The 15,629-nt window shown below is 47.0% G+C and overlaps 1 protein-coding gene across 4 annotated transcripts in view; it reads left to right on the top strand.

The window, feature by feature from the left end:
* Positions 1-15,629, top strand: part of EGF (epidermal growth factor) — a 508,423-nt gene that overhangs the window by 192,420 nt on the left and 300,374 nt on the right. For all 4 annotated transcript variants that reach the window (XM_069230246.1, XM_069230245.1, XM_069230248.1 and 1 more), the window contains exon 6: positions 1,645-1,767. In XM_069230246.1, coding sequence (XP_069086347.1) covers positions 1,645-1,767 — 123 coding nt within the window. The remainder of the gene's footprint in view (positions 1-1,644; positions 1,768-15,629) is intronic.

Here is a 15,629-nt window from a genome sequence, read left to right as displayed (position 1 = left end):
ACCTCGCACTACAGACAGTGCTCAACACTGTAATCCGATTCAATATGCAGTACATGCAACTAGCAGTAGTAGAACCATTGTCTGCTGTTATGACATTCCTCATGGGGATATGGAGAGAAATATTTTAGAGGTGTGAGCACAGAGAAAGATCTTGACAAAGTCTCTCAGCACTGAAGAATGATGGAGAACCTTTCAATTTATTGTAGGAGTTCTACTTAGAGATGTGCTCTCACCCAAACTCCAGAGCACCCCCTCACTCACAGTATTTCTGAGCAGTGGTCAGTTTGCTCACCATAGAACCATCTCCCTTAAAAATTGCTGGTCACCACTGGGTGAAGCGATACCTTTATTCTTTACAACACCAGACTGGTTAAGGTGTTAATACTCTATAATTTCTGGGGCACACATACTAAAAGGTTGGTGCTTCGGTTAAACTGATCTACCTTCTTTTGATACAGATAGGTTACTGCGTCACAGGAAGTGGGAAAGCAGAGGGGAAGAAACCAGGTGCTAGTTCATGCAAATCTTTGAGTAGTGCTTGTTCTTTTGCTACATTAACGAAATTTCTATATCGACTTCCAAAAATATTGAACCCAGAATATCGACTACCACTATATATATCTATAAGTATATTTTGTAAGTAACTAAGTACAGATGTATTGCTCCTAGCTCCAAATATTTAAAGTATGTAGATATGGATTTAAAAAGAGCAAATCTATACTTAGCCGAATATATGTAGCTAGATGAAACAGCAGAAGGCTATATTTTGGATTCCTTATTTATGGAGCTTAATAAAGAAAACTATACATTTTGCCATACAACCGTAGCTCTTCTGCTCAAAGGGGACGTGGTCTTTAGCAAGTTAGCTCACAACGGATTTGCGGCTGAAGGCTTGATCCTTAATTACGAACCTGAGTTCTGTTCTGAAAGATTCAACTATTCATCCATGACACAGATTCAAAATGAGACAGGCAGCATTTGCTAGCAGTCAGCACGCACAGGACAATAATGCATGCAAGTTGCATATTGACATTACATCATCTCTTTAAACATTCACTACTAAACATGTTGTAATATATATTATACATTTTTAAATTATTAGTAATTCAGAAAAACATTCTCACTGTTTATATGAAATCGAATATCTGTACGTTAATAGGAAATTCTATTTATGGCTTCGTTTATTCAGGTTACTTTACATAGATATCACGCCATTATTGTCCAATAATGTCTCCCTAAGAAAATATAGAATAGAAAGTAAACTATAGCAATAGGCACTCGAAAATGTATAAATAAAGACTATACACAAAAAAGACTATCTACAAAAGTTGTGACTTGATATTTGCTGGCCTAAACTACCCTCACATTTCACATATTGTAGGATTTATATACATTACTATTCCTGCTCGTGCCCAAGCATATTTGGGGCAAGTTCAAGCAAATTGGGGCCTATGGGTTTGGTAGCAGGAATATTTACTTAATATGGACTTTATTTTTGCAGTCTCAGATTTGATTTTTTTTTGTAGTCAGTTTTAGCAAGATATTTTCACATGCTACCTCAGTGCCTTTCAAATTAATTGTTGTAATCATTCTCAGACAATGTGCAATCTTGACCTGTCCATCTAAAAATATCTTCTTCTTCAGAACAGGAATCCTGCCATTTCAACAAGGAGGAGTGCAGAATGATTTGTAAAGTGGACTCACGCTCTCGCCTATGCAAGTGTTCAGATGGGTTTTCCCTAAACTGGAATGGAATGTACTGTGAAGGTAAAATTCAAGCTGTAAACAAACACTGGGATATATTTTACATGCCGAAACGTGTCAAGCCTCCCAGTTGTGATTGTTACCTGTTAGCCATCATCTCATCAATCAATCAAGTATTTCAATCACTCGAGTATTTGTAGAGCATGACTATTCCCCCCCGGGGGTCTCCAGGCGCTGTGCTGCTGTATCAGTTGAGGAGCTGGGTCTTGAGTCCCTTCCTGAAGTGGGTCTGCCCGGCGGCAGTGCATTGGTGGCATGGAAAGGTGTTCCAGGCTTTGGCAGTGAGGTGGTAGAAGGATCGTCCTCCAGAACGGCTGCAGCAGATACATGGTGTCTGAGCGAGAGTAAGGTGTGCAGAGCAAAGGTTTCTACTAGGTTGGTGGAAGATCAGGTGGTGGTAGATGTAGGCTGGTCCTTGTTTATGGAAAACTTTGTAGGTGAGGGTCAGGAGCTTGAAATGGGATGTCTTCTGGATGGAGATCCATTGGAGGTCTTTTAGGTGCTGGGTGATGTGCGTCCTCTTGGGAAGGTTGAGGATTAGTCTGGCTGCTGTGTTCTGGATTGCCATGAGGTTGGTGGTGGTGCTGGCATACAGTGTGTTGCCGTAGTCAAGCCACCTTGTGATGAGGGCCTGCGTCACAGATTTCCTTGTGCTGATGGGAAGCTATCTGAAAATGATGTGCGGCATGCGGATCAAGTGGATACAGGCTGAGGAGACAGCATTGACCTGAATTTTCATGGAGAGTTCTCTGTCCAGGATGATGCTAAGGTTGTGTGGTCTTTCAGCATGGGGGTATGTCCGGGCTTCAATGGCCACCAAGAATCGTTGCAAAGGGAGGTGTCTGCCGAAGATCAGAACTTCTGTTTTGCCTGTGTTGAGTTTCAGGCAGTTGTCTTTCATCTATGTTGCAACTTTCTTAATACAGTTGTGTAAGTTGGTGTTTGTCAAGTTGTGGTCTGCTGAGAGTGAGAGGATGAGCTGTGTGTCAAAGGCATAGGAGATGATGTTGATATTGTGTGATCTGACGATGCCTGCGAATTGTGTCATGTAGATTCTGAAGAAGGTTGGGCTGAGGGATGAGCTTTGGGGTACTCTGCAGTGTGCTTGGGTTGTGAGATGAAAGGAGGGAGGCATACTCTCTGTGTGCGTCCTGTTAGGAAGAAAGCCATCCATTTGAGCACTTCGTCCGTGATTCCAATCTGGCGTAGTCGATCGATGACTGTGTGGTGAGAGACAGTGTCAAATGCTGCAGAGAGGTCCAGGAGGATGAGGGCGGCTGATTCTCCTCTGTCGAATAGGGCTCAGATATCATCTGTTGTGTCAATCAGGGCTCTCTTGGTGCTGTCGTTGGTTCTGACACTGGATTGAGATGGATCCAGCAGTTTGTTCCTTTACAGGTAGTCAGTGAGTTGGAGGTTGATGGCCTTCTCCAGGTCTTTGGCGGAGAATGGGAGAAGGGAGATGGGACAGTAGCTGTGGAGCTCACTGGGGTCGGCTGAAGTTTTCATGAGGAGGGGGGTCTAACCTCCGCATGTTTCCATGCATTAGGAAAGGTGGCTGTAGTTATGAAGGCGTTGAGGATGGTGGTGAGCTGGTGGCTGATCTTGTTGCTTCAGAGGTTGACGAGTCAATGGGGGCATGGGTTGGTGGGTGCTCCTGGGTGGATGGAATTTATCAGGGTGGTTGTTGTTGATGTGCTGAGTTGTTCCCATGTGGTGAGTGGGTGGTTGTAGTTGATGGGTTGCTTAAGAGGTAGGAGGGTTGGGGATTAACGTTTCTGTGGCTGGTTGCTATGTTGTTGTGTGGTTGCTTTCTTATCTACAGTGCAAGTGTGCCTCACTGTTAAACCTCAATGTCACATTCATTAAATGGAAAGAAGGCGGTATGTGAATCCCTCTCTGAAATTTTGATGAATCATGGGATGGGAATGGTCCAGGCTGTACCTATTGAGATATGCGAAATGATGGAGCTCGCTATGCAAAAAATGTTCCGGAGTCCCAATGCATGTATGCTCCTCTATAAGTGTGCCACCCTTACCAACTTTTGTTTTAATGTTAGTAGGGCTATGGCCACCTACCATTGTGTACAGTCTTTAGTTTTAATGATAATGTTGGTTCTGATCTGCTGCCAGTGTATGGTGTCCTAGGAAAGGATTACCTACTGGGCATCTCTCAGGTGGTGCCTCCTTGCCCACTCGGACTGAATGGTTGTCAGTAATGTTCCCTTGACTCTCGCTTGGCAGTTCATGCAGGAGAACAAAAACAACTATTTCTGGATTATTTTTGAAGCTTCGCTTTCAAGGCACAGATCTGTAGAAAATCAAGATAATGAGACTTCTGTAGAGACATATATGTAACATGCAGATCACATGCACACTCCTGGGCAGAGAAATGTCAGCTATTATGCCTTCTGGAATAACTAGTTCATGAGGTACTGTGTTCTGTGGACCTGGTGAGTATAATGCCAGACCTATTTTTCTGTGATTATCCTTTGATGAAAGAACACTAGCCGGTGACGCACACCAAGAAAACGAATGCTGATTTTATTAATTGGGTCAATGCTCCTGTAACCAGAACACCACAAGTGCGAATAATGCTAATGCTGACTCAGGGCCAAATTTATGGCCAAGTCACACAGTGCAGCAAGCAGGCAGGCACCCCTGTACCATGGTGCAAGGATCTTGTGCTGTAAGGATTGTTTTGTGCATTAAAGAACGCCTTCCTGCACAAACACAGTCCCCTGAGGCATTTTTCCCTTTCTATGTGTGCTGCAGAATCCAGGGCACATAGAAAGAGGAAAAAAGAGAAGAAATCAAGATATTTCTCCTCATTACCACTCACCTGGGAAAGCGTAGCATTCTGGCACATTCCAATGTCTACTACTTCTGGTAAATCTGTGAATGCATCAAAATCTATAGATGTTGCATGGGAAGACCCACACAACACCCATTGAATGCCTCCCTGGGGCAGAATAACGCACCACAGCAATTTGCACTGTGTTGCTTTACTGCAGATTTAAGAAGTCACTCGGGGCCACATTGCGTGGTGCAAGAGCGACTCAACTCCCCATGTAAATATGTCCCTCAGTTTTCTGTCCCACTGAAGAGGATACACTCAGCACTAATAACTTTGATCATTCTGACACCTAATATTAAGCAGGCCAGAAACCAATCACACTGCCCTGTTGATATTTGAATATGTGACCACTTGGTAACATGTGGTTCTCAGTATCAGGTTGTAAATCTTAACCCACTAAACCTTGAACCTTCTTGAAACCATTTGTATCAAGAAGGCCCTGAAATGAAAATGCTCAAAGACCTCAATTAGATACAGTCAGATGAAGAAAAGGTGAAAGTAACCTGGGCATAGGGTCATTCCAGCGTATTTTGTTGCTTAAAAAATCCCTAAGCTTCTGGGCCTGGCAGTGAGAGAGAATCCCTACATATCAACAAATGTTGCCAACAGCGATAGACAGACTGAACAAAGACATTATAATATAATCATCACAGTGATTGGTGTAGTAGGAGGACAGGGCCTTGGTACGTGCAGAACGGAACTTCTAAAAACACAATATGCAAACACCAGTAAACACACTGAGATGCTTAAAGACGACAATCACCAATCTAGTCTACCTCTAGTAGCATGCAATTATCAGATCCTCCCATTTGCACAATATGATGACTGGTCCCAGAGTACATATAGGTGAAACAAATAGAGTACAAAAAACAAACACATCTCATCATCCAGCCACTTAAGGCATTGATGTCAAACTGATTTACAGTGAACCATTTACAGTCCTCATCCTGGCTCTTCTTCATATACCAGTCTTAAACAACATACAGACCATTACATCCATGCCCATTATCTCATTCTGGTCCTTATTGAATTGAGCACATGTCCCAGAGATAACTAACCTGCTAAAAGCTTGAAAGAAGGCATGCTAATTTTTAGATATGGGGTCTTTGGTTTGCAGTCAGGTTACACCCTGTCCAAGCAAGGACCCTCACTCTAGTCAGGGTAAGTCACACACAATCCAAATTATCCTGTGCCAACCCTCTGGTAGCTTGGCACTGAGCAGTCAGGCTTAACTTAGAAGGCAATGTGTAAAGTATTTCTGCAATAGATCATACAATAACACAATATAGCACCACAGAAATAGACCACACAGTGTTTAGAAAAATATATAATATTTATCTGGATATTTGCAGGTCAAAACGATCAAAGATACAATCAGTAAATGTAGAGATATCACTGAAAAGTGATATAAAATGTCTTAAGTCTTTTTAAAGCAAACAAAGCCTCTTTCAAGCACAAAGTACCTGGTTCGCAGAGGAGGAGAAGCGTGGAAACAAAGGGGTGTGCGTCAATTTCTCGGGCTGCACACAGCGATGCGTTGTTTAGTTTCCACGCAGGGACAGCTGTACGTCAATTTCCGGTGCTCGGTCGTGGATCCTCTTCAGGTTGCGAGGTTTTCAGATGCCCGTGGGTCTGTGCATGGAATCCTGGCCTTGCGGAGGAAAGTCACAAGCGCTGCGTCGTTCCGGTGGGTGTTGCTTGGAAGTTTCTTCTGCACAGCAGGTGCTGCGTCGATTTCCCCTCTGGAAGTCGGGCTGCGTCATTCCAGGTCGGCTGTGCGTTGATCCGGTGGGTCATGAGTGGAAGTTCCGGTCGCAACGCAGGCGCCTCGTCGATCTTCTCCTTGCAAAGTCGCGCTGCGTCGGTCCGTTTCGGCATGCAGTGAATTTCTCACCATGGGCCAGGCTGTGCGTCAGTTTTAGCAAGCTGTGCATCGAAGTTTCGCCACACAAGGAGTCCAGTTGCAAGAGAGAAGTCTTTTTGGTCCTGAGACTTCAGGGAACAGGAGGCAAGCTCTATCCAAGACCTTGGAGAGCACTTCTTCACCACAGCCAGAGAGCAACAAGGCAGCAGGCCGACAGCTAGGCAGCAGTCCTTCACAGAAAGCAGTCAGGTGAGTCCTTTGCGCAGCCAGGCAGTTCTTCTTGGCAGGATGCAGGTTCTGGTTCCAGTTATCTTCTCCAGGAAGTGACTGAGTTGGAAGGGGCAGAGGCCCTGTTTATATAGCCAACTGTGCCTTTGAAGTGGGGGAGACTTCAAAGAGTGTCTTAGAAGTGCACCAGGCCCCCTTTCAGTTCAATCCTGTCTGTCCCAGTAGAGGGTGTGGCAGTCCTTTTGTGTGAGAGCAGGCCCTCCACCCTTCCAGCCCAGGAAGACCCATTCAAAATGCAGATGTATGCAAGTGAGGCTGAGTATCCTGTGTTTGGGGTGTGTCTGAATGAATGCACAAGGAGCTGTCAACTAAACCCAGCCAGACGTGGATTGTAAGGCACAGAAAGATTTAAGTGCAGAGAAATGCTCACTTTTTAAAAGTGGCATTTCTAAAATAGTAATATTAAATCCAACTTCACCAGTCAGCAGGATTTTATATCACCATTCTGGCCATACTAAATATGACCTTCCTACTCCTTTCAGATCAGCAGCTACCACTCAAACAATGTATGAGGGAAGCCCCAATGTTAGCCTATGAAGGGAGCAGGCCTCACAGCAGTGTAAAAACGAATTGGGGAATTTTACACTACCAGGACATGTAAACTACATAGGTACATGTCCTGCCTTTTGCCTACACAGCACCCTGTCCTATGGGTTACCTAGGGCATACCTTAGGGGTGTCTTATATGTAGAAAAAGGGGAGTTTTAGGCTTGAAAGTACTTTTAAATGCCAAGTCGAATTGGCAGTGAAACTGCACACACAGGTCTTGCAATGGCAGGCCCGAGATAAGGTAAAGGGGCTATTTAAGTGGGTGGCACAACCAGTGCTGCTGGCCCACTAGTAGCATTTAATCTACAGGCCCGGGACACATATAGTGCACACTACTAGGGACTTATAAGTAAATGAAATAGTCCAATTGGGTATGATCCAATGTTACCATGTTTAAAGGAAGAGTGCATATGCACTTTAGCACTGGGTAGCAGTGGTAAAGTGCGCAGAGTCTAAAACCCAGCAAAAACAGTGTCCAAAAAGTGGAGGGAGGCAGGCAAAAAGTTAGGGGTGACCACCCCAAGGCTGTCAGGTCTAATATGAGTTCCCCCCCCAGCTGAAAGTGGAGAGAGCTACCCAACCTCCTGGAAGCTCTCATCGCTAAGGCGGAAGTATCTGGAGAGACCATCAGTGATGGCGTGGTCAATCCCCAGGTGATGCTTCACTGTAAAGTCCATCCCCTGTACGGAAATGGACCACCTCAAGAGTTTAGGATTCTCACCCCTCATCTGCATGAGCCATCTGAGGGGCCTGTGGTCTGTCTGAACCCGGAAGTGAGTCCCAAACAGGTAGGGTCTTAACTTCTTCAGTGCCCACAGCAAATGCATCTCTTTCAATAGCACTCACCTCTGTTCTGTGGTAATAGTCTTCTGCTAATAAAGGCTACTGGTTGGTCTGAGCCCTCCTCATTTAGCTGTGCTAGAATAGCCTCTATGCCATGCTCTGAAGCGTCTGTCTGCACAATAAATTCCTGGGAGTAGTCCGGGGCCTTGAGCATGGGGCCGTGCACATGGCTTCCTTCAGAGAATCAAAGGCTTTGTGACAAGCCTCTGTCCAATTCACCAACCTAGGTTGTTTCTTGGAAGTGAGTTCCATCAAGGGTGACACAATGGTACCATAGCCCTTGACAAATCTGCGGTAGTATCCAGTGAGGCGTAAAAAGGCTCTTACTTCAGTCTGTGTTCTAGTTGGTTGCCAGGCCTTGATAGTTTCAATCTTGGCCTGGAGTGGCTGCACCTTGCCACCACCTACTAGGTGTCCCAAGTACACCATGGAACCATGCCCGATCTGGCACTTACTAGCGTTGATGGTCAGGCCTGCCTGTCACAGGGCCTGAAGCACCTCTTTGAGGTGGAGCAGGTGTTCCTCCCAGCTGGAACCGTAGACAGCTATGTGGTCTACTTAGGCTGCACAGTAGGCATCCTTTCCAGCTGGGACCCCGTTAACCAACCGTTGGAAGGTAGCAGGGGCATTTTTTAACCCAATTGGCATCACCCGGAACTGGTAATGGCCATCAGGTGTGGAAAATGTCGATCTCTCTTTAGCCCCCTCAGTCAGGGCGATCTGCCAGTACCTTGATGTAAGATCAAATGTACTCAGGAACCTGGCAGCGCCTAGCCTGTCAACAAGCTCGTCAGCTCGGGGGATGGGGTGAGCATCAGTCCGTGTGACTGAGTTGAGACCCCGGTAGTCCATGCAAAACCTGAGTTATGGCTTCGCACCAGGGGCAGCAGCCTTAGGAAACCAGCATCACAGGGCTGGCCCATGGACTACTGGATTTCTCAATAACCCCTAAAGTCAACATCTTGGAGACCTCCTCCTTGATGCTGTCCTTCACCTCATCCGATAACCTGTAAACTTTGTTCTTCACAGGGGGACTGTCACCTGTGCCAATATCATGAACACATAAGTGGGTCAGTCCAGGAGTAAGGGAGAACAGGGAAGAGAACTGCTCTAAAAGTTCATAGCAGTCTCCTTTCTGATTTTGAGTCAGGGAGTCAGAGAGAATGACACCCTCCACTGACCCATCACCTTCTTTGGCAGAGAGGAGGTCGGGGAGAGGTTAACTCTCCTCTTCCATGCCCTCATCTGTGGCCAGGAGCATACTGATCTCAGACCTACCAAAGTGAGGTTTGAGTCTGTTGTGATGAAGGACCCTTAGGGGGGGTCTAGGGGTCTTGAGGTCCACTAGGTAAGTGGCCTCACCTCTACGCTCCTTTATCTCAAATGGGCCAGTCCAGCGGTCCTGGAGAGCCCTGGTGTAAGGAAATGCCTCCTTGGCATGGTTGCCCCCTGACTTTTTGCCTTTGCTGATGCTATGTTTACAATTGAAAGTGTGCTGAGGCCTGCTAACCAGGCCCCAGCACCAGTGTTCTTTCCCTAACCTGTACTTTTGTATCCACAATTGGCAGACCCTGGCATCCAGATAAGTCCCTTGTAACTGGTACTTCTAGTACCAAGGGCCCTGATGCCAAGGAAGGTCTCTAAGGGCTGCAGCATGTCTTATGCCACCCTGGAGACCTCTCACTCAGCACAGACACACTGCTTGCCAGCTTGTGTGTGCTAGTGAGGACAAAACGAGTAAGTCGACATGGCACTCCCCTCAGGGTGCCATGCCAGCCTCTCACTGCCTATGCAGTATAGGTAAGACACCCCTCTAGCAGGCCTTACAGCCCTAAGGCAGGGTGCACTATACCATAGGTGAGGGTACCAGTGCATGAGCATGGTACCCCTACAGTGTCTAAACAAAACCTTAGACATTGTAAGTGCAGGGTAGTCATAAGAGTATATGGTCTGGGAGTCTGTCAAACACGAACTCCACAGCACCATAATGGCTACACTGAAAACTGGGAAGTTTGGTATCAAACTTCTCAGCACAATAAATGCACACTGATGCCAGTGTACATTTTATTGTAAAATACACCCCAGAGGGCACCTTAGAGGTGCCCCCTGAAACTTAACCGACTATCTGTGTAGGCTGACTAGTTTTAGCAGCCTGCCACAAACCGAGACATGTTGCTGGCCCCATGGGGAGAGTGCCTTTGTCACTCTGAGGCCAGTAACAAAGCCTGCACTGGGTGGAGATGCTAACACCTCCCCCAGGCAGGAATTGTCACACCTGGCGGTGAGCCTCAAAGGCTCACCTCCTTTGTGCCAACCCAGCAGGACACTCCAGCTAGTGGAGTTGCCCGCCCCCTCCGGCCAGGCCCCACTTTTGGCGGCAAGGCCGGAGAAAATAATGAGAAAAACAAGGAGGAGTCACTGGCCAGTCAGGACAGCCCCTAAGGTGTCCTGAGCTGAAGTGACTCTAACTTTTAGAAATCCTCCATCTTGCAGATGGAGGATTCCCCCAATAGGGTTAGGATTGTGACCCCCTCCCCTTGGGAGGAGGCACAAAGAGGGTGTACCCACCCTCAGGGCTAGTAGCCATTGGCTACTAACCCCCCAGACCTAAACACGCCCTTAAATTTAGTATTTAAGGGCTACCCTGAACCCTAGAAAATTAGATTCCTGCAACTACAAGAAGAAGGACTGCCTAGCTGAAACCCCTGCAGAGGAAGACCAGAAGACGACAACTGCCTTGGCTCCAGAAACTCACCGGCCTGTCTCCTGCCTTCCAAAGATCCTGCTCCAGCGACGCCTTCCAAAGGGACCAGCGACCTCGACATCCTCTGAGGACTGCCCCGGCTTCGAAAAGACAAGAAACTCCCGAGGACAGCGGACCTGCTCCAAGAAAAGCTGCAACTTTGTTTCCAGCAGCTTTAAAGAACCCTGCAAGCTCCCCGCAAGAAGCGTGAGACTTGCAACACTGCACCCGGCGACCCCGACTCGGCTGGTGGCGATCCAACACCTCAGGAGGGACCCCAGGACTACTCTGATACTGTGAGTACCAAAACCTGTCCCCCCTGAGCCCCCACAGCGCCGCCTGCAGAGGGAATCCCGAGGCTTCCCCTGACCGCGACTCTTTGAACCTAAAGTCCCGACGCCTGGGAGAGACCCTGCACCCGCAGCCCCCAGGACCTGAAGGACCGGACTTTCACTGGAGAAGTGACCCCCAGGAGTCCCTCTCCCTTGCCCAAGTGGAGGTTTCCCCGAGGAACCCCCCCCTTGCCTGCCTGCAGCGCTGAAGAGATCCCGAGATCTCTCATAGACTAACATTGCAAACCCGACGCTTGTTTCTACACTGCACCCGGCCGCCCCCGCGCTGCTGAGGGTGAAATTTCTGTGTGGACTTGTGTCCCCCCCGGTGCCCTACAAAACCCCCCTGGTCTGCCCTCCGAAGACGCGGGGACTTACCTGCAAGCAGACCGGAACCGGGGCACCCCCTTCTCTCCATTCTAGCCTATGTGTTTTGGGCACCACTTTGAACTCTGCACCTGACCGGCCCTGAGCTGCTGGTGTGGTGACTTTGGGGTTGCTCTGAACCCCCAACGGTGGGCTACCTTGGACCAAGAACTAAGCCCTGTAAGTGTCTTACTTACCTGGTTAACCTAACAAATACTTACCTCCCCTAGGAACTGTGAAAATTGCAGTGTGTCCACTTTTAAAACAGCTATTTGTGAATAACTTGAAAAGTATACATGCAATTTTGATGATTTGAAGTTCCTAAAGTACTTACCTGCAATACCTTTCGAATGAGATATTACGTGTAGAATTTGAACCTGTGGTTCTTAAAATAAATTAAGAAAAGATATTTTTCTATATAAAAACCTATTGGCTGGATTTGTCTCTGAGTGTGTGTACCTCATTTATTGTCTATGTGTATGTACAACAAATGCTTAACACTACTCCTTGGATAAGCCTACTGCTCGACCACACTACCACAAAATAGAGCATTAGTATTATCTATTTTTACCACTATTTTACCTCTAAGGGGAACCCTTGGACTCTGTGCATGCTATTCCTTACTTTGAAATAGCACATACAGAGCCAACTTCCTACATTGGTGGATCAGCGGTGGGGTACAAGACTTTGCATTTGCTGGACTACTCAGCCAATACCTGATCACACGACAAATTCCAAAATTGTCATTAGAAATTGATTTTTGCAATTTGAAAAGTTTTCTAAATTCTAAAAGTCCTGCTAGGGCCTTGTGTTAGATCCTGTTTAGCATTTCTTTTAGAGTTTAAAAGTTTGTAAAAGTTTGAATTAGATTCTAGAACCAGTTGTAGATTCTTAAAAAGTATTCCAACTTTTAGAAGCAAAATGTCTAGCACAGATGTGACTGTGGTGGAACTCGACACCACACCTTACCTCCATCTTAAGATGAGGGAGCTAAGGTCACTCTGTAAAATAAAGAAAATAACAATGGGCCCCAAACCTACCAAAATACAGCTCCAGGAGCTTTTGGCAGAGTTTGAAAAGGCCAACCCCTCTGAGGGTGGCAACTCAGAGGAAGAGGATAGTGACTTGGAGGACAATTCCCCCCTACCAGTTCTATCTAGGGAGAACAGGGTCCCTCAAACCCTGACTCCAAAAATAATAGTCAGAGATGCTGGTTCCCTCACAGGAGAGACCAACACCTCTGAAATCACTGGGGATAGCCCCAGTGAAGAGGACATCCAGTTAGCCAGGATGGCCAAAAGATTGGCTTTGGAAAGACAGATCCTAGCCATAGAGAGGGAAAGACAAGAGATGGGCCTAGGACCCATCAATGGTGGCAGCAACATAAATAGGGTCAGAGATTCTCCTGACATGTTGAAAATCCCTAAAGGGATTGTAACTAAATATGAAGATGGTGATGACATCACCAAATGGTTCACAGCTTTTGAGAGGGCTTGTGTAACCAGAAAAGTGAACAGATCTCACTGGGGTGCTCTCCTTTGGGAAATGTTCACAGGAAAGTGTAGGGATAGACTCCTCACACTCTCTGGACAAGATGCAGAATCTTATGACCTCATGAAGGGTACCCTGATTGAGGGCTTTGGATTCTCCACTGAGGAGTATAGGATTAGATTCAGGGGGGCTCAAAAATCCTCGAGCCAGACCTGGGTTGACTTTGTAGACTACTCAGTGAAAACACTAGATGGTTGGATTCAAGGCAGTGGTGTAAGTAATTATGATGGGCTGTACAATTTATTTGTGAAAGAACACCTGTTAAGTAATTGTTTCAATGATAAACTGCATCAGCATCTGGTAGACCTAGGACCAATTTCTCCCCAAGAATTGGGAAAGAAGGCGGACCATTGGGTCAAGACAAGGGTGTCCAAGACTTCAACAGGGGGTGACCAAAAGAAAGGGGTCACAAAGACTCCCCAGGGGAAGGGTGATGAGACAACCAAAACTAAAAATAGTAAAGAGTCTTCTACAGGCCCCCAAAAACCTGCACAGGAGGGTGGGCCCAGAGCCTCTTCACAAAACAATGGGTACAAGGGTAAAAACTTTGATCCCAAAAAGGCCTGGTGTCATAGCTGTAAACAGCATGGACACCAAACTGGAGACAAGGCCTGTCCCAAGAAAGGTTCCACTCCAAACTCCCATCCAGGTAACACTGGTATGGCTAGTCTCCAAGTGGGATCAACAGTGTGCCCAGAGCAAATCAGGGTCCACACTGAAGCTACTCTAGTTTCTGAGGGTGGGGTGGATTTAGCCACACTAGCTGTCTGGCCGCCTAACATGCAAAAATACAGACAGCAACTCTTAATTAATGGGACTAGAATAGAGGGCCTGAGGGATACAGGTGCCAGTGTCACCATGGTGACAGAGAAACTGGTTTCCCCTGGCCAATACCTGACTGGAAAAACTTACACAGTCACCAACGCTGACAATCAGAGAAAAGTACATCCCATGGCAATGGTTACTTTAGAATGGGGAGGGGTCAATGGCCTGAAACAGGTGGTGGTCTCCTCAAATATCCCAGTGGACTGTCTGCTTGGAAATGACCTGGAGTCCTCAGCATGGGCTGAGGTAGAACTAAAAACCCATGCAGCAATGCTGGGTATCCCTGAACTGGTGTGTGTGAAAACAAGAGCACAATGCAAGGCACAGGGTGAAAAAGTAGAGCTGGAGTCTGGAAAAATGGCCCAGCCTACCAAGAGAACAGGAAAGTCAGTTGGGAAACCAACTGCAACACAGCAAAAGAAAGGGAACCTCTCTTCTCAGGAAGAAGTTCTGCCCTCTGAGGGAACTGAGCCCTTGGAGCTTGAACCTTATCAGGTTGAGCTCTTAGGCCCAGGGGGACCCTCAAGGGAGGAGCTGTGTAAGGGACAAGAAACCTGCCCCTCTCTTGAAGGCCTTAGGCAGCAAGCTGCTGAAGAGTCCCAAGGCAAGAAAAATGGAACGCATAGGGTCTATTGGGAAGATGGACTCCTGTACACTGAGGCCAGAGACCCCAAACCTGGTGCCACTAGGAGAGTGGTAGTGCCTCAGCTGTTCAGAGAGTTCATCCTAACATTGGCCCATGACATTCCCCTTGCTGGGCATTTGGGACAAACCAAGACGTGGGAGAGGTTAGTCAACCACTTCTACTGGCCCAATATGTCCAACATGGTTAAGGAGTTTTGCCTCTCCTGCCCCACCTGTCAAGCCAGTGGTAAGACAGGTGGGCATCCAAAGGCCCCCCTCATTCCACTTCCAGTGGTGGGGGTTCCCTTTGAAAGAGTGGGTGTGGACATAGTTGGTCCACTGGAACCTCCCACAGCCTCAGGAAATATGTATATCCTGGTAGTAGTGGATCATGCTACCAGGTATCCTGAAGCTATTCCCCTTAGGTCGACTACTGCCCCTGCAGTAGCCAAGGCCCTCATTGGTATCTTTACCAGAGTGGGTTTCCCTAAGGAGGTGGTGTCTGACAGAGGTACCAACTTCATGTCAGCATACCTAAAGCACATGTGGAATGAGTGTGGAGTGACTTATAAATTCACTACACCATACCATCCACAAACTAATGGCTTGGTTGAGAGATTCAACAAGACATTAAAGGGCATGATCATGGGGCTCCCAGAAAAACTCAAAAGGAGATGGGATGTCCTCCTGCCATGTCTGCTTTTCGCTTATAGGGAGGTACCACAGAAGGGAGTAGGGTTCTCACCCTTTGAACTTCTGTTTGGTCATCCTGTAAGGGGACCACTTGCCCTTGTTAAAGAAGGCTGGGAGAGACCTCTCCATGAGCCTAAACAGGACATAGTGGACTATGTACTTGGCCTTCGCTCTAGAATGGCAGAGTACATGGAAAAGGCAACCAAAAACCTTGAGGCCAGCCAACAACTCCAGAAGTTTTGGTATGACCAAAAGGCTGCACTGGTTGAGTTCCAACCAGGGCAGAAAGTCTGGGTTCTGGAGCCTGTGGCTCCCAGGGCACTTCAGGACA

The sequence above is a fragment of the Pleurodeles waltl genome, chromosome 1_1 (genome assembly GCF_031143425.1).
Source record: "Pleurodeles waltl isolate 20211129_DDA chromosome 1_1, aPleWal1.hap1.20221129, whole genome shotgun sequence".
NCBI lineage: Eukaryota > Metazoa > Chordata > Amphibia > Caudata > Salamandridae > Pleurodeles > Pleurodeles waltl.
Note: the sequence above shows the minus strand (reverse complement) of the source record. Positions and strands in the feature narration are given on the sequence as shown.